The 24914-nt window shown below is 38.3% G+C and overlaps 1 protein-coding gene across 2 annotated transcripts in view; it reads left to right on the top strand.

Moving 5' to 3' along the window:
* Window positions 1-24914, top strand: part of TBC1D4 (TBC1 domain family member 4) — a 171554-nt gene that overhangs the window by 77088 nt on the left and 69552 nt on the right. For both annotated transcript variants that reach the window (XM_063102105.1, XM_063102106.1), the window contains exon 2: window positions 23799-24392. In XM_063102105.1, the coding sequence (XP_062958175.1) occupies window positions 23799-24392 (594 nt within the window). The remainder of the gene's footprint in view (window positions 1-23798; window positions 24393-24914) is intronic.

The raw sequence follows: 24914 nt of genomic DNA on the forward strand, positions 1-24914 counted from the left end.
TTCTCTTTGATTCTTTGCTCATTCGTTTTTGTGTTCGTGTTGCAAATGAGTATTGAATGTGTGCCATGTGCTAGCCTTGTGCTTAGGTAGGTAAAGAGGCATGAGACATATTTGTGGGACAGACAGATTCCATTGGGTGACTAAATATATATTTGTCTGATGTGTTCTAAGAAGGAAGCACTGTGTGCTGTGGGCAATTTGGAGGTGCGTGTTGCAGCTGTGGGGCTGTGAGGTAGGGGGCTGTGAGGTAGGGTACCAGTTGGAAAGGGCCATGACGGGAAGTGTCCCTGAGGGAAATTGTGGGCAACAAAGCCTCCCAGGTTGAGGAGTACACTTTGTTCTTTTTCTTGGTTGTTCCCTGTTCTCTGAGGACATCTTATCATCTGCAGATATGCCTTAGAGGCAGTTTGCATGGAAGGTTTATTAGTGACGTTTTTATGCTGTTCACATTCTATTCATTAAGCTCAAAGAGAGCATATGTGTTTATCCAATATTTATAGGTCATCAAAATTTTTTTAGGAATATTTAATAAAACTAAGAAGGTTTCTGAAATATATTTCCTTGGGTTCTTCTAACCATAACTGGAGTTTTTTTGTTTGTTTGTTTTTTGTTTTTAAAGTTAAGGATTACTTGTGCTTGTTTATTTCAGAGATGTTGAAGGAATAATCTTTCCCAAATTCTTTTTCTGAATTAGCCCAGCAGACTTGTAGATTAATCATAAGAAAACCATTTAACTGGTCTCTGTACAAGAAATATTTTATTGTCACTGAATTTTCAAAGTTTTCAACTCATATTCTTATATTTTGCAGCAGCATCTTTTCTTTTCTTTTTTTTTACTATTGTTTTTCCTTCATTTTTTAATGTTCCAAAATTGAAGTAGAATTTTTGGGGAACTGGTGAGTTCCTATGAGATTGATTCGATGTGGTACTACAGAGGCATGCAGTGCAGAAAAGAGTATGTAGCTCACTGGAGATAAGTTTTGAAATGGTTTAAGAGCTAGAGAGCAGGAGATGAGAAAGAATAGTTCATGGGAGCTGAGACATTGTGTGCTCAGGAAATATATAATGAAGTAAGAAAGACTTCTAAGCAAGGAATCTAGAATCATACAGGAGACATAAGGCAAGAAGACATATTACACCCAAGTCAAAATGTATTAAGTACTATGAGGGTAAAAACAAAATGTGTTAGTAGTTTATTTACTCAGTATATTTATTAAGTGCCTACTGTATGCCATGGGTGATATGGGAGTGAGGTAATTTCTATTTAAAGAATTTTAATAGAGTTCATGACATTTAACTTGACCTTGATGGGTATATAGAGACAGAATTCTAACACAGCACTGTCCAATTGAAATACAATGTGAAGCCCGTATGTAATTTAAAACTTTCTGGCAACCACATTAAAAGAAGTAAAAAAAGAAACTGGTGAAATTAATTTTGATATTATATTTCATTTAACTCACCTTATCCACAATATTGTAGTTTCAGCATATAAAAATTATTGAGATGTTTTACGTTATTCTAAATATTTTCTGTACTAAGTCCTTGAAATCTGCTGTCTACATATCCAGCACATCTCAGTTCAGAAGCTAAATGTCATTGGAAATACTCGATCTATATGCAGAGTTCATAAAACTTAACAGTTGAAAAAGAAGATTTACATACACATTTCGTTCCAATCATACTTTAAAGTTTTTCAATAACTGAATAGGGCATCTGTTTTAAAATTTAAGTGTAAATTAATTAAAATTAATTCAGATTTAAAAATTCTTTTGCTAGTCATGTTTTCCTCATCTCCACATATAGAAGCTACCATATTAAACAACATGTTTTTAAAGAGATTGAAAAGAAAGCTTTTGTAGGTAGGAAGACTAGCATTTACAAAGGTGTAGAGAAAAAGGAAGTCCGGACTATGTAGAGGAAGCAGCAAGCAGCCCAGTGCAAGTAATTTGAAATGAAATAGTAAGAGAGAAACCTGGAACAATGTTTGGGAGCCCTGGATACATAAGACTCCAAGTTGGAACTTTATTTTATGCACAATGAGTAATCATTGAATAACCTTATTGGGAATAAAATTTATGAGGATAATGAGAGGCTCTAAATTTTGATTGAGTCTGATTAATTTGGCTCTGTTGTTTAGGGTGGATTTAGGAGGCAAAAAGGAGGAGACTGGAGATGAGGATGCTAACAAAGAGTTAATACCATGTGGAAAGAGGCAACCAGAGCCTGACCTACAAAAATGCTCAAGAGATTCCCATCCTAAAAAGATTCCCTTCCAGTGAGTCAGCCTCCCTTGACAGGTTTCCTAATGTTCAACTCTCTTTGTGTTCTGTTACAAATATTCTAAGTAATATGAGGAGGAAGAGTAGAAAAATCATTCCTATTTGTTACGATCTTACTATGTCAGACACATTGATAGGTGTAGGTGTTTCATATACATTTTATTCTCACAGTTTTTATAGGTTACACAGATATTGTCTCTGTTTTATAGATGGTGATACTAAAGCTAGGAAAGTTAAAAAGTGTGCCTAGAATCATATAGCTAGTAAGTGATTGAGCTGGGGGTGGAACCAGATCTGTCTTATTGCAAAGTTTGTGACCCACTTATAATAGGGCAAAGTAGATGTTACAGGGAGAGCATTTTGGAGGAAAAGAAAGGGGAGCGGTAAGGACCTCTTTATAGAACAGAAACTCTCTTTCACTTATTTGGATAGTGATGATGAAAACTCTCCCGGTGGCCCAAGACCGGAGATTTTGGAGACTCCGTTAGGCTTACTTTGTCTGGACTCCCATAGGAGATGGTCTTAAGGAAACCATGACATAGAATAAGAAAGTGTGAGTTTACTTGCTTTTTTCCCTTCTTCGTAAAGAATAAATAAAGTATAGGGACATAAAATGATGAGGAAGTGAAGTGAAGAAAATGGAGAGTTGAGTGTTTATAAATTGTTTTACATTCCTTCAAGATTTAAAACATTTAATCTTACCAAGTTCATTACAATTTTAGAAATGGACAGTTTGGATTAAAAAGTGTCTGCCTTTTAATAGAAAAGTCAGATGAACTGGCACACTAGCTTTCATTTAGATATCTCAATTTTACCAGTAATGATAAATGTATTGTTTAGTTGATTGGATCAATTAAATCTAGGAGTTTTGGCTGATTCAGGAGAGTACGAGGGCTCTCTTTGAAGCTGATGAGTCATTTTCTGGTGGAAATCAGAAAACTGAAAACAGATAATGAGAATATATAAGGCCCCAAGGACCTCTAACATCTGTTAACCATCAAACATTTTTAACAGTGTTTACTCTTTGCTGAACATCTCGGTTGGTTCTGTGCTTGTAATAAGTGTAAGTCAAATAGACATTTTGGTGTATGAGATTCCATATTACATAAGTGGCTGTTGAATTGCTAAAGCATTCAATCCAGTCATCAAATATTTATTGAGTACTGAACTCGTGTTAAGCATTGTGGCAGACCTGAGGCATACAGTGGTAAACAAAATAGACATCTTCCTGCTGTCATATTCCTTAAAATTTAGTGAGGTTTGGCATACTTAAAAGAGATAGTTATACAAATCAATATACTTTTATAAACTGTGATAATATTTGTCATTGGAGATGTTGATTTCATTGAATATTGGAGATTTACTTTCCTTAAATAAATGTATCCTGAAAAGCTATTTGTGTGTGTGTGTGTGTGTGTGTGTGTGTGTATATGTGTGTGTGTGTATGAGAGAGAGAGAGAGAGAGAGAGAGAGAGAGAGAGAGAATAAAAATTCACATTTGTGTAAATCAGGTAATAATTCAGCTTTGTGAATTTGAGCTAGTCATTTAGCTTCTCTGGGTTTTCACTTTCTTGTTTATTACATAGTAATTTATAGAGTTTCAGATGTTAAATTCAGTCATGGTGTTATATGATTGAGATGTTTATATATTGTTTTTTTAAAAGTGTTTTCAAAACCTAAATTAGTTCATTTTGTCCCTGAAAGCAGAAGCTAAGACTTGTTAAATAATAAATTTACCCAACTGGCATCAATAATTATAAAGCTGCCTTACTGGAAATTTTGAATGTTTCGCATAAACTTTAGATATGAAGCTGTGAAAAGTATTGTAGAAATTCCAAAGTGTATTAAAAACCTTATTATTCTCTTAAACTGCACATTCATTTGATGTGAATCTTCTAAATATGAAAAAATTAAATACTTAATGGCCTCTCTGATTATCAATTTTCCAATTTATTATTTTTTAATAGGCTTTATTTTTTTTTTTTAGGCTTTATTTTTTTTAGAGCAGATTTAGATTTACAGAAAAACTGAGAAGATAGACTAATTCATTTCTTCCTTCATCATTATGTTAACTCCTACACTGGAGTGCTAGATATCTATTTATCTTTTTAGTTCATAAAAGAAAAAAATCCATTGTCATCCCCAAATTTCTGGCTGTGTCACTGATTGCCACCATGAATGTGTTCTATCATTTAATGTTTTCTGTCGTTGTTGAGGTAGATAGTTCAATGATTTTTTTTTTTTTTTGCTTTCTTTTTTACGGAGTTTTATGAAAATCTAGAAATTAAAAGGAAGCATCATAAAATGAGTAGGTGATTTTTCATTCAAACAAAACATTTGAAAACAGCTTCTAATCAATATAGATTTAATATGTATTTGAAGAATTTTTAATATTTTCAATCAACTTATAGTAGAATAAAATTTAAAAATATATCGATGAATGTTTATTATATAAGTTGATATATGTGGAAAACAGAGGGTGAGATTGAGGAAAGGATAAGGAATAAAATCATGTTGATGGATTTTACACTAACAAAATGCCACACATAACCACAGTACTAATGTACTGCTCTTTAACCTGTTACAATACCTTTAATTTATGGCTTTGAAGCTTTTAAGGTATGAAAACCCAAAATTATATAAGATTTTTATATTTCAAAAAAGAAACTTAAGGCAATAAATGGGTTCTAGCAATTAGAAGTATATTTTGCATCCATTAATATATTATTGCATGCTACTTTTATGTATTCATTATAGCAATAGAATTCCCTAGTGAACTCTATTAGGCCTATTAAGACTGGCTTGAGATATATATATATATATATATATGTTTATCTATCTATATATCTATCTATCTCCATACATATCCATACATATATGAGGGTATGAGGGGTCTTGAAAAAGTTCATGGAAAATGGTTATAGAAAAATTATGCAGGGATTGCAATTTTTTTGCACCAAAATTAACTCATACTAGCTTGTTGCAACATGTCTGAACAGGGCCTAGGTTTTTTGGGGTTTTTTTTGCCTTTTTTTGTTGGCTGCCTGGTACAGGGATCGAACCCTAGGATCTAGTTGTGAGAAGGATAAGGCATCAGTTTGAAAAGAGCCCCTATCAGAACAACATGAATTCTGCTAAAATTGAAGCAAGAACAAATGATGAAGCTTGGGTGGAAGAATGGTAAAATTATTGATGCTTTATGAAAAGCTGATGGGGACAATGCCCCAAAGAAATCAGTAGTTTACAAATAGAGAGCTTGTTTTAAGAAGGGACATCACGATGTCATGTGGCAGACCATACACATCAATTGGTGAAGAAATAATCTTGTTCGTGCCCTAATTGAAGTGATGATTAGCGTCAGGAACAATAGCCAGCAACACAGACATGTCAATTGTTCAGTTTACACAATTCTGACTGAAAAATTACACTTGAGCAAACTTTCTGCTTGATGGATGCCAACCGTTGCTCTCAGATCATTTGGAGACAAGAGCAGATCTTTCAATGGAAATTTTGAACAAGTGGGATCAAGATATGGAAGCATTCCTGCAAAGAATTGTAACAGGAGATGAAACATGACTTTACCAGTATGATCGTGAAGACTGATACACAATCAAAGCCATGGCTACCAAGAGGTACAAGTGGTCCAGTCAAAGCAAAAGAAAATTGGTTAAGAGCTAAGGTCATGGCAACAGTTTTTTGGGATTCTCCAGGCATTTTGCTTGTTGACTTTCCGAAGGGCCAAAGATCAATAACATCTGCTTCTTATGAGAGTGTTTTGAGAAAATTAGTCAAAGCTTTAGCAGAAAATTGACTGGGAAATCTTCCCCAGAGAGTCCTTCTCTGACACGACAATGTTCCTGCTCATTTTTCTCGCAAATGAGGGCAATTTTACAAAAATGTGGATGGAAAAATCATTAAGCAACCACCTTATAGTCCTGATTTGGCTCCTGGTGACTTCTTTTTGTTTCCTCATCTTAAAAAATCTTTAAAGACCATCATTTTTTTCAGTTAATAATGTGAAAGTAACTAATGTACAGTTCAAAAATTGACAAGGTTAAATTCCCAGGACCCTCAGTTCTTTACAGATGGACTAAATGGTTGGTGCCATTGGTTACAAAAGTATCTTGAACTTGATGGAGCTTATGTTGAGAAATAAAGTTTACATATTTTATTTTTATCTTTTAATTCCATTTTCTATTTTTTAATTGTTACAAATCATAATTATTCTTTATGTCCCTTGTCCAGTCTCTCCCCATCCCCCTCTCCCTCCCCCCTCCCCCCTCTAATTACCATAGATTTCTTCCTTCCTTCTTAAGGAATACTGGTTACTCTGTTGATTTGTTGCCTAGATGCTGAGAGGTGTGATCAGGTCCCCCAATATTATCATAGAACAGATGCTTCTTCTGTCACTCTGAAATGGGCTCTGTGGAGCGAGACATCCTCTTCTTTTCTTTGTCTCTGCTGGTGACTCTCCTTGTCTCAATGCACTCCAGTGGTTGGCGGACCATCTATGTGGTGGTTGTGGTGTCTAGCCACTTTCACAGCAGCCATGGTTATTGTGGTGGCTGGGGTGAGTCACGCACATGGAGGTGCTATTTTTGGCATGCTCCTTGGCACTGGCAGTGTGCCTGGTTGTGGGGTGTGTCTGGTCCCGGTCTCCAGATCTTGGGTCACCTGGGTGGGCCCTGAGGTGCTGGTGTGGTGTGCTTGGTTGTGGGAGGGGGGTATGGTCAGTTTCTTGATGCCTTGGGTCCCCGTGAGGGCCCCAAGGTGCTGGCACAGATGTGTCTGGTTGTGGGAGGGAGGTCCAGTCCCCTTTTCCATGCCTCAGGTCCCCAGGCGGGCCTGAGGTGCTGGTGTGGTGTGCAAAAAAGAATATCTTTGAACAGCCAATATAAGCTTTGAAAATGTCTTTTCTGATTGGAACCTCTCCTAGGGGATGTTCACTATAGTTCCAAAGAGGAAGAAGCAATCAGGACCATAAAGGCAGTCTTGCCATAAGATGTCACAGTGTTAACTTTTCATTGACTAGGAGCAGCCGTATCAGGCATAGTCCATCAGGACGTGTGTTTTGAGGAGTGTAAATCTGCTGCGAGAGTTGGAGAGACATAGTGCAGGATAGAGCTGCAGCATGAACACTCACTCTGTGGACACTGGGCTTTCCCTTCTCCCTTGAGAAGTGCTAGCATCAGGCATCTGGCTGCTTGCCGTTGCCCTTCCTTCCAGCCGAATTTTGGAGAGAGGCGAAAGTCTGTTTTCTTTTTTTATCTTTGGGTGGCATGCCGTTAGGATTTTCTTCTTTGAAGAAGGGAGACATACCCACCGTTAGTGGCAAATGATAATGTTTACAAGTAACTGAAGACTCAACAAAAGTTCAAGAGTGTCGTATTATTTTCATTTGCAAGGTGAAAAATCTGTTGTGGTGGTATAAATATCTGAAGTACTATGGAAAGCCAGGACAAAAATAGGTTTCTGAGAAATGTGTAGCGTTTTTGGTTTCCTGATAATATTACAGCTTTATCTACTCATCACAGCTAGAGCTTGTCATATCCAGGTCCCTCTGGGCTTAGCCTTCGCTCTCTTGCCTCTTTTCCCAAGGTCCATTCCATTGCACAATTAAGCCTTGCTCAAAAGCTTCTCTTCTCCTGAGTTTAGACATTTCATAAGTTAAAACTACTTATGAAGTGTCCAGTTTTAGCATTTTGTTTACATGACTTTATACTTTTGTATATCATGATAAAGGAATAAGACATACTTTTCTTATTATGTTTATTATGTCCTGTTTGAAAATATCTAACAGATTAAATATCAAGGCCTGATTTTGCTATACCCTTCTTTTTTCAGTCTAACTTTATTTTATTGACATTAATTTTATTGCCAAACTGGTCTAATCAATTACAATTCCAGTAATGTACTTGCCAGTGCTTAATTTTATGAGCCTAAAATGACAGTAGTAATAATATATTATAAATATTTTAAAATATTTTATTTTCAGTATTGTTAGAAACTTTTGAATTTTTTTTTTTTTTTGCTAGTTCATTTGGGAAAGCTCCCTCTAGTGTTTGTTGGAGTAAATACAGTAGTATTGAATGCTTTCGACAATGTGAGCATTAAGCAAATAATAGGACTAATCTGATGAATAGAAAGCATCTTGTTGTAAGTGCTTTGAGGCTGAGTAGAGGGATATGCTGTATTCAAAACCATGGGTCTCATCAGCAATGTTTCAGGAGTGTTTCTTAGATACCCCAAAAGTGTTATTACAATTAGAAAATGGAAGATTAACCTTCTTGGTTACATGTTTATAAGAAATTTTACTTTCTTGCTTTGATGACTTTGTGTCTTATTTCACCTTAAAAAAATCATATCCACAATAAATATACATCTCCGAGAAAATAAATATAGAATTATTTATTCACAAGTTATGCAAATACTTTATAATCAAACTGTGTTACCCTTATTTTGGAAAGCTATAAAGTAGTGGGGTTTTTTTGTTTTTTTGTTTTTTTTTTTACTTTGCCCAACTACACGCAAACATTTCCCATCTATAAATATTACTTATGCTCCAAATTTTTATTCCCTCATGTAAATATTACTTATTCTCTAAGTCTCATCTTAAACAGAGAGAGCAGTTTACCTACATGGTTTCATTTCAGGGTGCAAATCCTGTCTCCTAATTATTGCCTGATTCCTGAGTTTCACATAAAATACGTGACATCTCTGATTGAACCTTAGTTTAAAATGCAAATTTCCCCATGTGGGGGGTCATATTTCACCATCATGAGAGCCCAGAAAGGGTAGCCTGAGAGTTGTAAAGATAATTTACCCTCACAATTTAGCCTACAGTCATCCTTGAATGAAATTCAATGTTTAATATTCAGGACTCCCGATCTTCATCTCAGCTAATGAATAAACTTTCTATTTTACAGAGGAAATTAAAGCAGTCAGAGGAGAAATTCTATGAAATCTCACCACCACGTCTGCCTTCACCCTTCCTTTCAGATGAACTGTCCCTGCTCCGGGCTCAGTTCCACCTCTAACCCTGGGCCCTAAATTCTATCCCCTCATGCCTGCTTAAGGACATCACTCCAGCAATTCTATCTTCTATTTCTCTAGATCCTCAGTCCCCCCTTCATTATTAGATACTGTTTACAGGGAGCTGTCATTTCTTCCACCTGTGAGATGAACCCTCTCTTGATGCACATGTTCCTCCAGTTCCTGCCCTGATCGGTTGTCTGTTTCTATTATTTTGGATTTCATTCCTGAAATTTCTTTTGAACCTACTCCAATAAGGCGTTTGCCCTCAGCACCCACCCAAACTTTTCCTGTCAAAGTCACCTATGATCTAATATTGATTACTTCCCTTCTTGGAATCCTTTCTTGCTTGGCTTCAGAATATCATTCTCACCCAGTTTTACCTCTGGCTCTTGGTGTATTGTCCCTTGTTCATATCTTCTATACTATCAGCATTGTGTGCCTCTGGGATACTGCTATCTCCTTCTATGTAGGTCTGTCTCTCTCAACTATATTCACTCTCTTGATGAACTCATCTAATCTCATGGCTTTAAATAACATCTGTATGCTAATAACTTCCAATTTTCTATCTCAACCCTGATCTCTCCCCTGAACCCCAGACACATATATTCTAAACTGCCTAGTGACATCTCCTCTTGGATGTCTATCAGCCTCTCAAAATTATCATGTCCAAAACCAAGCTCCTGATCTCTTAAGCCATCCCCCTCCCTCAATCTGTTTTACTGTCTCCATTTTTCTAATTCCTGTGGCCCAAACCATGAAGTCATTCCTGCCTCGGCTCCTTCTCCTCCACCCCATGTTAGCTCCATCAACAAATCATCTTGTCTGTACCTTTAAAATTATATCCAGAAGCTGGCTGCTGCTCACCCCTCTCCCATGCTGTCACTCCTGTGTGAGCCTCCGATGGCTCACCCTGGATCAGTGCAGTAGGCTCCTGCACATCACCCATATCCGTTCTGCACACAATAGCCAAAGGGATCTGTAGAAAACATACCTTAAACCATGTCACTTCTCCACTCAACCCCCTGCCAGTGGCTTTCTGTCTCACCAAGAGTAAAAGCCAGAGTCCTTTCAAGGCTCTGCGTGATTTAGGTCTCCTGTAATCTCCTGCTCACTCACTTGCAAAGGCAGGGGCTTTTATTTAGCAACTCACTTTTATCTCCTTACACAGCACAAATCAGAATTATATTTTAGATTTAATTAAACATTGTGGAATGCTTTTGCTGTCCCAGCACTGTGTCAGGCATATTTGCACATTTAATTCAACTTTTCCAGCCTACCGCTGAGATGAGCATTGTGATTTCCATTTTGCAGATGAAAAACTTGAGACTGAGAGGGATATAGTGTCTTTTCTACAGACAATAATCGGAATTGGAGTGGGTCTTGAAACTGAAGACCGCTAACTGCGTTTTACGTACTTTTCCAATATGCCACACCATGGACTGGTTCTTTTAAAATAATGATGTTGCTTTTGAAAGGGAATTTGAAAGTGACTGTCCTTGCCTTCTCCTTTGCCATCTAAATTCTTACCCCCCATCCCATCTTCTGTCTTGTTACATGTATATTTCCCTCTAGCCCTACACTTAGCCACTTCTGAAGAGATTCCATTCTCTTAATCAACTTGCATGATTTCCCAGATTTTTACCCTGTGAGCTACCCTTGTATATTTTACATCTGATCACTCCTGCAAATTTGTAATGATCTTAGGGTAAGAAGGCACAGGTCATAACTTCACCACAAAGAATTCAATGATATAAGCACTGAGACAGAATAGGAGGGGAGAACTTCGGAAGATTTGAAGAATTTAACTCTGTGATGTTTGTGCAAACTCAGAGCCATCAAGGAAGCAGCAGTTAGAGAAGAGCTGAACCTAAAGTGGATTTGGAGCAAAGTGGTTGAGAATATCTAAGAACTAAAGCCTAGTCTGAGAGGAAACACTCTTGGCTCACAGCCCAAGGATCAAAAACAAAGCTACTTGTATGACTCTGGTTTAGGTCACAGAGACTTTCTGCTTTCTTTGGCCTCAAATCATCTAGTGTCTTGTAATCTCATTATTTTCCTCTTTATTGGTTTAACATTTGATATAAACAGTTTGTTTCCACATCTGTAAAACAAGATAGTGGTGGCTGGTGATTCCTTCAGTGCACCTTTAGTTTTATAATCCTGTGATTAAAAAATCACTGTATTACTGTAGTCTATTTTGATCCAGACTCAAAGTTAGACTTCATTTTACTGTGGAAAATTTACTTTAAAATAATCATTTAGATTTTTAAACAAATAACAAAAAACTCTCTGAAGTACTTCAGGATAAAAGTTGAAATGAGCTTGTCAGACACTTTACCTTAAAAATGATGCCATAGACTGGGTCTGCCTCCAAGGCAACTGGAACTGGAAAAACAGTTCGGTATGGTTAGTGGTTCCTTAATATAAATGAGCTGTCTCATGCTGTGTATATACCTTACCATCTTTTTCCATTATTTGAAGATGAGATTTTAAGAAGCCAAGTATAAATTATAACATTAAATGATCTAATTAGTCATTTCTCAAAATGCTGAACTTTACTTCATGCCATTTTCCTTTCAACATGTTCCCCGTGGACTGTCTATAAACTAATCGTAGCCATTTCCTAAGCAGAGCAGAATTATAAAGGAAGTCTACCCTTCCCCAAAGGCTTGCATTACTTCCAAAGCAAATATTTTTCTTTTCGTACTGTCCCCAAGTGAGACTAGTTAAAATTGTTATTTCTTCTCATTAGGCAGTTTTTTCAATTGACTTAAATTGTTCTCTAATGTCTTCCTCAAATATCATTTTGTTACACTTATATAAATCTTGCTGTGTCTACTATATTATTTTGAGAAGATTAATAATAAATCAAGCAGTTAAGCTCACTTATATCAATTGTAAAAGAATGACCCAGTTTTGTTTGTTTGTTTGTTTAAATATGTTATAGGAAAGACAATGGCTATCAAAATTTAAATGTTTATTTGTCAAGAAAGCTGAAACTTTTGCTCTTTGGTCCTGCACAATCTGTGTATTTCCTGATTGCAGAGTCAGGAAATACTTAACTTTTGAAGGAGTAACGGTTACTCGTAGGAAGTTTTATAATTGGCTGCACAGGGATAACATGGACTCGAACAAATACAAAGAAATCACTGCTGGCTTATTTAGAAAGAAAGAACTTATCAGGTGTGACAAAGGGCTAATACTGAGGACAACATCAATTTGGCATAATCATCGCTCTTTGGGAACACCACCGACTTTCAGCTGGCTTCCTGATCAAAGGTATCTTTCCTTACTGCTTTTACTATCCAGATTTTCCTTTCACGTGTGCTTAGACCTTTAAACATCAGTAGGTGGTAGTTGTAGAATCTGCTTTCTTTTGAAGTCAGGTGAAATGTAATTTTAAAAATACTAATGGGTTTCTCGGAGTGTGATAAGTAATTATGACATTTAATTAATGAGAAACAATGTAATATCAAAGAATTGAGTGGCAAATTTTTCTGTCTAGAGTGAGGAATTTCTTTAGTGTCTGAGTGTTGGTACTTGAATCCAAAATGTTTAGTGAGGTCACTGAAGATGTCACGACAAAATACGAGCTAAAGGTGGCACTGTGCTTTTTTTGAATGTTATGAGATGCTTGCAAAGGGCCCTATTCATTTTATTATTGGTTGAATTGATTATTATATGTTAATGGAAATGAATAATTTCAACAACTTATACTCTTTCTGGTTTAATAATAAAGATGATTTTCCCTCTCCTGAATGTACATTATCTTGCTCCTATATTGACATTGATCCAAAAATAAACTCACAGAATTTGGATCTAGAAGAGACCTATTGACCATCTATCGAGTTCCTTATTTATTAAGCTATTAAGGAAACTCTAGCCTGCAGAGATGAAACAACTCTTCCCATAGGTGTTGAACTAAATATTGGCAGAGCAGAGAATAGAATATAAACCTCTAAGTCCCTAGTTTGGTGGAGTCTTTTTCAGTATTGTTTTGTGTTAAAAATGCTGCCACAGAATAAAAACATTGCTTTGAATGGGCTGTAAATCCTCATCAGGCTCTGTCGGTTCTAGGCAGATTCTGAGCAATGGAGTTATTTGTAGCTGGAATATGAAGAACTAGAATACATAACTAGAGTATGAGGTACTCCGTAGCATTTGGGGACATTCGGAAAACACACAATCACTTCCTAGTTTGCGTGAGCAATGAGCAGAGTGAGAAGCCACAGCTTTCCATTTTGGGGGGTGCCAGATTTCTTGAGTCATCCACAGGAATTTACTAATCCTGTGTCTCAGTCCTGGAGAACTTTTATCAGGGTTCTAGGTAGTTGTTCACCCCTCTTTACATGCCTCTGCTGACAGCATTCACTCAAGTTCTTCTGCACACAGACCATGTTCCTAGTGGTCGCACGAAAGAACTCTAGTAAGAATCAACATCACCCCAACACAGCTTTTTACTTAAAAGCTTGCGGTATAACGGTTCAGCCAAAAGCGATGTTGAAAAGATGCAACACATACAAGAAGGATTCATATTCATTCAACAATAAATTCATATCATTCAACAATATTTATGAATCACATATAAATGTTAGTTAACACTGTGCTGTTGGAGAATGCTATTATTCCCAAATATTGTATGTATGTGGAAGTACTGGATACAGATTTTATTTCTCTTTTGTTGCTTCTGACAGATCCCTTAAATAAATGCCTCAGTTAAAGGTTTTCATGATTCTCTAACTCATTTCCCCACTATGGGTATTTCACTGTCCTTACATTATCAGTGTGTCCCTTTTGGTGTGGGCTGAGTGCATAGTCAGCCAGGGGCTTTATAATGCTCAGTTTTGTTTTGTTTTTTTTTTGGCAAGGAAACATTATTTATTTTTTAAAAATTTCTAAAATTTTTTTAATTGTTTATTTATTTATTTATTTTACTTCTCAAATACACTGTACTTGATTTTCATGCCGCTTTACCCGTTCCTCTCCCTACCTTCCCCCCCCCCCACCACATCATTATCTGTTCACTTGACTTAAATAGTTCAAGGAATTTTTCTGGTTATTGTTTCTCCCCTGCCCCCTTTATGTGTTTGTGTTTTTATTTATTTATTTATTTTTAGCTCCCACAAATAAGTGAGAACATGTGGTATTTCTCTTTCTGTGCCTGACTTGTTTCAATTAATATAATTTTTTCTAAGTCCATCATGTTGTTGTGAATGGTTGTATTTCATTCTTTTTTAGAGCAGAGTAGTATTCTATTGTGTAGATGTACCACAGTTTCCTTATCTACTCATCAGATGATGGACATTTGGGCTGGTTCCAGCTCTTGGCTATTGTATATAGGGCTGCAATAAACACTGGAGTACAGGTATCCCTTTGACATGATTATTTCCATTCCTCTGGGTACATTCCCAGCAGTGGAATCGCTGGGTCATATGGTAGATCTATCTGTAATTGGTTGAGGAACCTCCATATCATTTTCCATAAAGCCTGCCCCATTTTGCAGACCCACCAACAGTGAATGATAGTTCCTTTTTCTCTGCAACCTCGTCAGCACTTATCGTTTTCAATCTTTTGGATGATAGCCATACTAACTGGAGTGAGATGGTATCTCAGTGTGGTTTTGATTTGCTTTTCCCAGATACTGAGTGATATTGAGCACTTTTTCATGTGTCTGTTGGCTATTTGTATATCTTCCTTTGAGAAATGCCTATTCAGCTCCTTTGCCCATTTTTAAATTGGGTTATTTGTTATTTTGCTGTAAAGTTGTTTGAGTTCCTTATATATTCTGGATGTTAATCCTTTGTCAGATGTATATTTTGCAAATATTTTCTCCCATTCTGTTGGTTGTTTTTTACTGTGTTGATTGTTCCTTTTGCTGTGCAGAACCTTTTTAGTTTGATATAATCCCATTTGTTTATTTCACCTTTAGTTGCCTGTGCTTTTTGGGTCCTATTCATGAATTCTTTACCCACTCCTGCTTCCTGGAGTTTTTCCTCTATGTTTTCTTTAAGGAGTTTTATTGTTTCAGGATGTATATTTAATTCTTTCATACATTTTGAGTTGAGTTAGGTATCTAGTTTCATTCTCCTACATATGAGTATCCAATTTTCCCAGCACCACTTGTTGAAAAGGCAGTCTCTTCCCCAGTATGTAGATTTGCTGCCTTTGTCAAAGATCAGATGACTGTAGGCATATGGATTGATTTCTGGGTTCTCTATTCTATTCCATTGGTTTGTGTGTCTATTTTTGTGCCAGAACCATGCTGTTTTCATTATTATAGCTTTGTAATATAGTTAAAAGTCAGGTAGTTTTATGCCTCCAGCTTCATTTTTCTTGCTCAGGATTGCTTTGGCTGTGTGTGGTCTTTTGTTAGTCCATATTAATGTCTGGATAGCTTTTTCCATCTCAGAGAAAAATGTCATTGGAATTTTGATGGGGATTGCATTGAATCTGTAGATCATGTTAGGTAATATGGACATTTTCACAATGTTAAGTCTTCCAATCCAAGAGCATGGGATATCTTTCCATCTTCTTGTGTCTTCTTTAATTTCTCTCAACAGTGGTTTGTAGTTCTCTTCATAGAGATTTTTCACATCCTTGGACAGCTTTATTCCTAAGTATTTTATTTTTTTGGTGGCTATTATAAATGGGCTCGCTTTCTTGATTTCTTTTTCTGCATGTTTACTGGTGGAGTATAGAAATGCTACTGATTTTTGTGTGTTGATTTTGTATCCTGCAACTTTGCTGAAATCATTTATCAACTCTAGGAGTTTTTTTTTTATAGAAGCTTTAGGCTGTTCAATATATAGGATCATAGCATGCACAAAAAGGGACAACTTGACTTCATCCTTCCCAATCTGGATGCCCTTTATTTCATTCTCTTCTCTGATTGCTCTGGCTAGTACTTACAACACTATGTTGAGTAGGAGTGGTGAGAATGGGCATCCTTGTCTAGTTCCTGTTTCTAAAAAACAGGAAAGCTTTTCCTCGTTCAGGATGATTTTGGCAGTGGGCTTATTGTATATGGCTTAATTATGTTGAGATACTTTCTGTCTATGCCTAACTTGTAGAGATTCTTTATCCTGAAAAGATGTTGAATTTTGTCAAATGCTTTTTCAGCATCAATGGAGATGATCATGTGGTTTTTGTCTTTGCTTTTATTAATGTGGTGTATCACATTTATTGATTTGTGTATGTTGAACCAACCTTGCATCCGTGGGGTGCATCTCACTTCATCATGGTGTATAATTTTTTGTATGTTTTGCTGTATTCTGTTAGCTAGTATTTTATTGAGGATTTTTGCATCTGTATTCATGAAGGATATTGGCCTGTAGTTTTCTATTTTTGATGCATCTTTGTCTGGTTTTGGTATCGGGGTGATGTTTGCCTCATAGGATGAGTTTGGGAGAATGGCCTCTGTTTCAATCTTTTGGAACAATTTTTAGAGAATTGGTATCAGTTTCTCTTTGAAGATTTGGTAGAACTTTGCTGTGAACCTTTCTGGTCCTGGGCTTTTATTTGTTGGAAGCCTTTGATAACAGCTTCAATCTCTTTTATTGTTATTGGTCTGTTCAGATTTTCTACATCTTCTTGGCTCAGTTTTGGTAGTTTGTGTGCATCCAGAAATTTATCCACTTCCTCCAGATTTTCAAATTTGTTGGCATATAGATGTTTATAAAGTCTCTAATGATTCCATGTATTTCTGAGATGTCAGTTGTAATATCACCTTTTTCTTTTCCAATTTTTGTTATTTGGGTCTTCTCTCTTCTTTTCCTAGTTAATCTTTCTAAAGGTTTGTCAATTTTATTTATCTTTTCAAAACACCAACTTTTTGTTTCAGTGATCTTTGTAGTGTTTTTTGTGTTTCTATTTCATTTAGTTCTTCTCTTAATTATTTCTTTCCATCTACTAACTTTAGATTTGGATTGTTTTTGTTTTTCTAGAACTTTATGGTGAGGAACCTTTAAGGTTGTTTATTTGCCATCTTTCCATTCTTCTGAAGTAAGAATTTAATGCGATAAATTTCCCCCTTAATACTGCTTTTGCAGAATCCCACAGGTTTTGGTATGATGTGTCATTATTTTCATTAGTTTCAAGAAATTTATTGATTTCCTGTTTAATTACTTCTTGGATGCACATGTCATTAAGTACAATGTTGTTTAATTTCCATGTGTTTGTATAGTTGTCAGAGTTTCATTTATTATTGATTTCTAATTTTAGTCCATTGTGATTGGAAAAAATACATGGAATAATTCCAGTATTTTTGAATTTGTTAAGACTTGCTTTGTGACTTAACATGTGGTCTATCTTGGAGAATGTTGCATGTGCTGATGAGAAGAATGAATATTCTGAGGTTGTTGGATGGAATGTTCTGTAGATATATGCCAAATCCAATTGGTCTAAAGTATTGTTTAGATCTTGTGTTTCTCTGTTGATTTTTTGCCTAGATGATCTATCCAGTGATGAGAGTGGGGTGTTCAGGTCCCCTGCTATTATGGTATTAGTGTCTATCTCTTTCTTTAGATTTAATAGTGTTTGCTTTGTAAATCTGGCTGCTCTGACATTTGGTGCATATGTATTTATGATTGTTATGTCTTCTTGATGGATAGATCCTTTTATCATTATATAGTGGCCTTCTTTATCTCTTTTTATGGTTTTTGCTTTAAAGTCTATTTTATCTGATATAAGAATAGTTACTCCAGCTTGTTTTTCATTTCTATTTGCATGGTATATCTTTTTCCATCCTTTCACTCTTAGTCTATGTGTGTCTTTACAGGTCAAGTGAGTCTCTTGAAGACAGTATATTGTTGGGTCCATCTTTTTAATCCAGTTAGTCAGTCTGTGTCTTTTGAATGAGGAATTTAGTCCCTTTACATTTAGAGTTATTATTGAAAGGTGTTTATTTACTCCTAGCATTTTACTGATTTTTGTTTAGATGTCTTAAGTATCTTTTGGTCCATTCTTTCTAATTTTCTGTTTTTCTTCTGTATTTGTTGGTTTCTTGGGTGATAGATAAACTATTTTTTTCTCTTTTGTTAGCATCTTTGTTTTGCTGATAGGTATTGTTCTTTCTTGCATATTCATGGCAATGATGGTTGTTTTTGTGTTATCAAACCTAGTACTTCTTGAGAATTTCTTGTAGGGCTGGTCATGTGGTAGTGAGCTCCCGCAGTTTTTGTTTATATGAGAAATATACTATTTGTCCTTCATTTTATCAGCACCGTACTCTCCCGAGTGAGCCACGGGCCGGCCCTATTTGTCTTTCATTTTAGAAGGATAGCCTTGCTGAGTAAAGTATTCTTGGCTGGCAATTTTTGTCCTTTAGTGTTTTGAATATATCGTCCCATTCTTTTCTGGCTTTTAGAGTTTCTGAGGAAAAGTCTGATGTTATTCTGATTGGGGCTCTCTTATAGGTGACTTGCCACTTCTCTCTTGCAGCTTTTAAGATTCTCTCTTTGTCTTTGAGTTTTGTCAGTTTGATTATCACATCTTGGAGAGGACCTTTTTGGGTTGAATGTGTTTGGTGATCTTTGGGCTTCCTGAATCTGGAGATCTGTGACTTTCCCTATACATGCAAAGTTTTCTGCTTATTTCATTGAATATGTTTTCAGTGCCATTTCCTTTTTCCTCCCCTTCTGGAATACCCATGATTGGGATATTTGAGCGCTTTAGGTTGTCAGTTGTCTCTCTTAAATTTTCTTCAATTTTTTTTGATTCCTTTTTCTTTTTTCTGGTTTGCCTGTATTAATTCAAATAGCCTGTCTTCAAGGTCAGAAATTCTCTCTTCTGCTTTTTCAAATCTGCTGGTTAAACTCTCTGTTGTGTTTTTTATTTCACTGAATGAGTCTTTCAGCTCCACAAGCTCAGCTATATTCCTTTTCAAGGCATTAATTTCTTTGTACATTTCTTGTTTCAGATCCTGTATATTTTTTCTCATTTCATTGTTGTCTAACTGAGTTTTCTTGTATCTCATTTTGTTTCCTTAGAATAGTTACTCTAACTTCCTTGTCTGTTATTTCAAAGATTTCCTGTTCTTTAGGATCTAGTGCTTGAAAGTTATTAATTTCCTTTGGTGGTGATGTGCTTTCTTGATTTTTCATGTTTCTGGTATCTTTCCTTTGGTTTTTTGTCATTGTCGCCAGGGGTGTCACAGTCCACTGGTTTCACCCTGATGTCTGGCTTGGATCCTGAAGGGACTGCTGCTTCTGGGCAGCAGAATCTATTCTTGGCCAGAAGTCCCACCCTGCCTGCCTTCTTCTGTATGGCTGGCTCAGAGTGTGGGGTCCCTGGGCCTCTTAGGACTCTCCTGGTGGCAGGGGCAGCCGGGGCCAGAAGTCCTGCCCTGCCTGCCTTGTCCGGCTGGGCTGGCTCAGGGTGTGGGGGCATGGAGCCTCTTAAGTCACTCTCGGAGGCAGGGACCAGCCTGGGCCAGAAGTCCCACCTGGCCTGCCTTCTCCTGCTCAGCTGGCTCAGGGTGTGGGAGCCCCGAGGCTGCAGGGTCTCTCCTAGAAGTGGGACTGGCCTGGACTGGAATTCCCACCCTGCCTTCCTTCTCTGGTCTGGCAGGCTTGGGGCATGTGGGCCCAGAAGCTCTAAAGTCTCTCTACGGAACGGGGAGCAACCTGAACTGGGGTCCCACAGTGGGCGGCTCCTGTCTGCTTCAGCGCAGATCTTGAGTCCTCTGTTGCTGTTCCTCAGTAGCTGCAAATTGGTCGCTCTGTGGGAGAGAGTGACACCAGGAACTGACTACTCTGCCATCTTCGCAAGAACCATCATAATGCTCAATTTTATACTGTGTCTTTCACATAACGATAAGCGAAAACAGAGCCAAAATCATTTTTGCGGTTATTCTCTGCAGCCCAGGTTATTGGAATTTGTGGTTAGTCATAACCTGAAAGAAAGTGTTAAAGGTAACTAGAATCTGTTTTATGATGTAAAGTTAACACCTCAAATGATTGGAAGATTAAATTACCTACTCAATTCAGAATTCAAGATGATAAGCTTTGCTTATTGGGTCATTTACTAAATTACATTTAGCTGTTAAGCCTTTACCTGGTCCCAGGAAGAGCCCTGGCAGACTATATAAATTCAGCCACTAATCAGTTTTTCACTTAAGAGCTCTCAATATAAATGTAGAGAAAAAGGACAAAGAAATGATACAGAGGACTAGGCAAAATTAATGTTGAATTGACTTTATTTGCAGTGTCAATTGTTGTATATAACTCTCAGGCTGCACCCAAACCATTTAAATATGTGTAACAAGATAAAAAATCTAGAGGTTAAAAAAATCTTACAGCTAGTATTTCTTATTTGGACTCTATAGAGACACTTTTGGAGATTTAGGAGTACTTGAGTTAGAAATCAGATGAATCTATTCTATTTAATAGAATAGAGTTAGTGGGGAAGAAGAGATCATTCTTTCAGGGCTCTGTTCAACCCACTAGAATCATTTTATTCTTTGCAGGGTTGAATGTCAGCTCGCTCACTCTTCACAGCTTTGGCTTTTGTCAGGTGGGGTAAATCACATACTAAGGCAAGAAGAAAATGGTGGAGGGCTAAGGTTGCTCGTCACATGATAGCAAAAACACCTGACTTTGTCCCTGAGACATGTCAAATGTTCAGGGTGAGTCGCTGAAATGATAGCATTGTGGGCTTTATCTTTTCACAGGAAATACTAGGACAGAAAGCTGAAATTATTGTGATTTTTAAACTAGGAATGCTCTGGCGGTGTATTTATTTGAAAGGCAAGAAATAGTGATTTTAGAATTGGCTCTAGAAGATTTTAAAGACATACCATATATATCTGAATATGAAGCAACCCTGAAAATAAAATGATCTTCCCTTTTTTTCAGAGATAAAAATAACTGAAAGAGTTTTTTGATGGCCAGTACAGATATCAAGAACCTGCTATGTACCAGGAATTATTCTAGGCTCTGGGGATACAGAAAGAAAAAAGAAATGGAAAAAGAGAGAGAGAGAGAGAGAGAGACAGGAATCACCACCCTCCTGGAAATTACATTCTAGGTTACATAATAAATTATACAAAAGGTAGTAAGCGCTATGGAGAGAAATAAAGCAGTGAAAAATCCAGAGGAATACTGGCTGTGAGTGTGTGCGCGTGTGTGTGTGTGTGTGTGTGTGCACGCACACGTGCACATGCACATTGGAGTGGGAGACAACTTGGGGTGCTACCTCACAAAGTGACGCTAGAGCATAGATTTAGATGAGGTGAGAGAGTGGGCAATGCAGATATCTGGGGCAGAGACCACCAGGGAGGAATGTGTCTAGCATGTTGAAGGAATAGCAAGGAGGCCAGGATGGCTGAAGCAGAGTGGGTGAGAAGGGAAGGTAGTAGGAGATAAGGTCGGAGGAAATGATGAGGTGAGGATGAAAAGATTAAAATTGAGGTTGACCATCTGAAGTCATAGGGAGAATTCCCCTATTAATCTGTCTCATGTCAGTTCCAGCCACAGACACTGACACCATGCAACTTTGACACTATCTATGTGGAGATGACATCAAATTCCATAAGTTGAGGGCTCAGTCCCACAATGCTGCCCTTCACTTCCAATGCCAATTGCAAGCCTCAGGTTGTTTTATCCGTGCTTTTGACCTATCAGCTATAAATTGGGGTTCCCACAACCTCCTCTTTGGGTCCAACTGATTTGCCAGAATGGCTCATAGAACCCAGGGAAACACTTATGTTTATTGTAAAGGATTTTAGAAAAGACACAGATGGAGAAATTCATAAGGCAAGGTATGGGAGAAAGGGCGTGGAGCTTTCATGCCCTTTCTGAGTGAGACACCTCCAGGAACCTCCATGTGTTCAGCTATCTAGAAATTCCCCAAGCCCTGTCCTTTTGGTTGTTATGGAGGCTTCATTACATAGGCATGACTGATTACATCACTGGCCATTGGTGACCAACTAACCTTCAACCCCTCTCCCTTCCCCACAAGTTGGAGGATTGGGCTGAAAGTCCCAACCCTCTTGTTATGTCTTGGTCTTTCTTGTGACCAGCTCTCATCCTGAAGATGCCTATGGGCTGCCAGCCATCAGTCAACTCATTAGCATACAAAAAGACCCTTGCCACTTTGAAGAGTCCAAGGATTTTAGGAGTTGTATACCAGGAATCAAGGATGAAAATCAAACATATATTTCACAATATTACAGGGCTGAACGCTTATGTACTAGGTTGGACAAAGAGTAATAAATTGTGTAAATGTGACAAGACAAAGGGGTTTGGGCTTTGGCAGTTAATTGTGGAAAAGTGACTGGCAAGATAGAGTTAGTTTAACAAAGTCCATTCCTCAGGTTTCTCTTGGCCTTGACTCCTGTCTCTGGTGATAAGACTGAATTCCTTTCTCCTGGTACAGGGAGTACACCTTTCTCTTGGGAGTTCTATCTCCTGCTTTCAGGAAGAATAAAGGAAGGTCAGAGTGCCTTTATGTGTCTGCTGTATTTCAAGAGCTGTTAACTCAAATAATCAATATGCCAAAGTGGCTTATTTTGAGCTGGCATGTTTTGATTCCCTAAAGTAACATGACTTAAGTTTAAAAAGGATCAATTTGGCTTTTGAGAGTAGACTGAAGGGGGCAAGGGAAACCAGTTGAAGGAGGCAAGGGAAACCATTTCAAAGGCTATAGTAGTAAACCAGGTGAGAGATGATGAGCAGTGTATTCCACTGTATGCATGTACCACATTTTGTTTATCTGTTTACTTGTTGGTAGACATTTGGGTTGTCTCTACTTTTGGGGCATTGTGACTAAAGTTGGTATGAATTTTTGTGTACAAGCCTTTGTGTGGACATGTTTCCCAGTCTTAAAATAAATCTCTAGGAGTGAAATGACTGGGTCGTGAGATAGGTCTGTACTTCCAAACTATTTTCTAACGTGGTCGTATCATTTTACATTTCCACATACAAGGTAGGAGAGTCACAGTTGCTTCACATCCTTGCTGGCAGTTGGTCTTTTTTGATGTCAGCCATTCTGATAGGTGTGTAGTGGTATCTTATTGTGGTTTTAGTTTGCATTTTCCCTTATGGCTAATGATGATGAGAGATGTCTGGGTTTTGATTTTTTTCATACAGAAAGCTTATTTTATCCTCATTGTTGGAACTTTGGTTCCTTTTAGCTGGGAGGCTTATCATGACTTTTAAAAATAATCAAAAGATAGGATTTATTAAAAGTTTCTAGTGGCCTGTATAGTCTCATGGTTTTGTTTTTTTGAAACATTTTAAATGGGAAAGTCTAATACTGCCATTACATTTTAATTAATTAACTTTCATTAAATTTCAATTTTACCTTGAAGTCATTTATGTCAGACAAGGTATTTAAGTTTATTTTCTATTGTGTAGGGTCTATTACTTTCTATATTCTATCATTTGGGATGAAAATACATTCCACGTAATAACAACAGGTCTAGGTAAATGTAAATTATCTGAAAATACTTAACTAAACTGAGGATTTAATATTTTTTCCCAGGTTCCTGATGTTATCAGCAGCATAAGGCAGTTATCTAAAGCTGCCATGAAAGAGGACACCAAACCCAGCAAAGATAATGAGGATGCCTTTTATAACTCTCAGAAGTTCGAAGTCTTGTACTGCGGAAAGGTGACAGTGACCCACAAGAAGGCCCCGTCCAGCCTCATCGACGACTGCATAGAAAAGTTCAGCCTGCACGAACAGCAGCGCCTGAAGATTCAGGGCGAGCAGCGCGGTGCGGATCCCAGCGAGGACCTGATGGTCTTTGAGGCCGAGATGCCCGGGTCCCCCGGTGACAGCCTGCCGGAGGAGGCCGATGGAGTCAACAGTACCCCCCCTGACTTACCCTCCGTCGCCAGCCAGCCTGTGCTGGCTCCGTCCAGCTCTCGAGTTTGCTTCCCTGAGCGGATTTTGGAAGATTCTGTCTTTGATGAGCAGCAGGAGTTTCGCTCTCGGTGCAGCAGCGTCACTGGAGTCCTGCAAAGGAAAGTTCACGACAGCAGCCAAAAACCCCAGCCGCGAAGGAGACACGCGAGCGCGCCCAGTCACGTCCAGCCGTCCGATTCCGAGAAGAACAGAACGATGCTCTTTCAGGTACTGCCGGGCAGGGCAAGTGGGGCGCCCCAGCAGAGGTCATGGGTGCCCCAGCAGAGGTCACGGGGTGCCCCAGCAGAGGTCGGGATGCTCCAGCAGGGGTCGCGGGGCGCCCCAGCAGAGGTGGCGGGGTGCCCTAGCAGAGATCGCGGGGCACCCCAGCAGAGGTCGGGGTGCTCCAGCAGAGGTCGCGGGGTGCCCCAGCAGAGGTCGGGGTGCTCCAGCAGGGGTCGTGGGGTGCTCCAGCAGAGGTCGCGTGGTGCCCCAGCAGAGGTCGCGTGGTGCCCCAGCAGAGGTCGGGGTGCTCCAGCAGAGGTGGGGGTGCTCCAGCAGAGGTCGCGGGGTGCCCCAGCAGAGGTCGCGTGGTGCCCCAGCAGAGGTCAGGGTGCTCCAGCAGAGGTCGCGTGGTGCCCCAGCAGAGGTGGGGGTGCTCCAGCAGAGGTCGCGGGGTGCCCCAGCAGAGGTCGGGTGCTCCAGCAGAGGTCACGGGGCACCGCAGCAGAGGTCGCGGGGTGCCCCAGG

Source organism: Cynocephalus volans, chromosome 7, assembly GCF_027409185.1.
Source record: "Cynocephalus volans isolate mCynVol1 chromosome 7, mCynVol1.pri, whole genome shotgun sequence".
Lineage (NCBI taxonomy): Eukaryota > Metazoa > Chordata > Mammalia > Dermoptera > Cynocephalidae > Cynocephalus > Cynocephalus volans.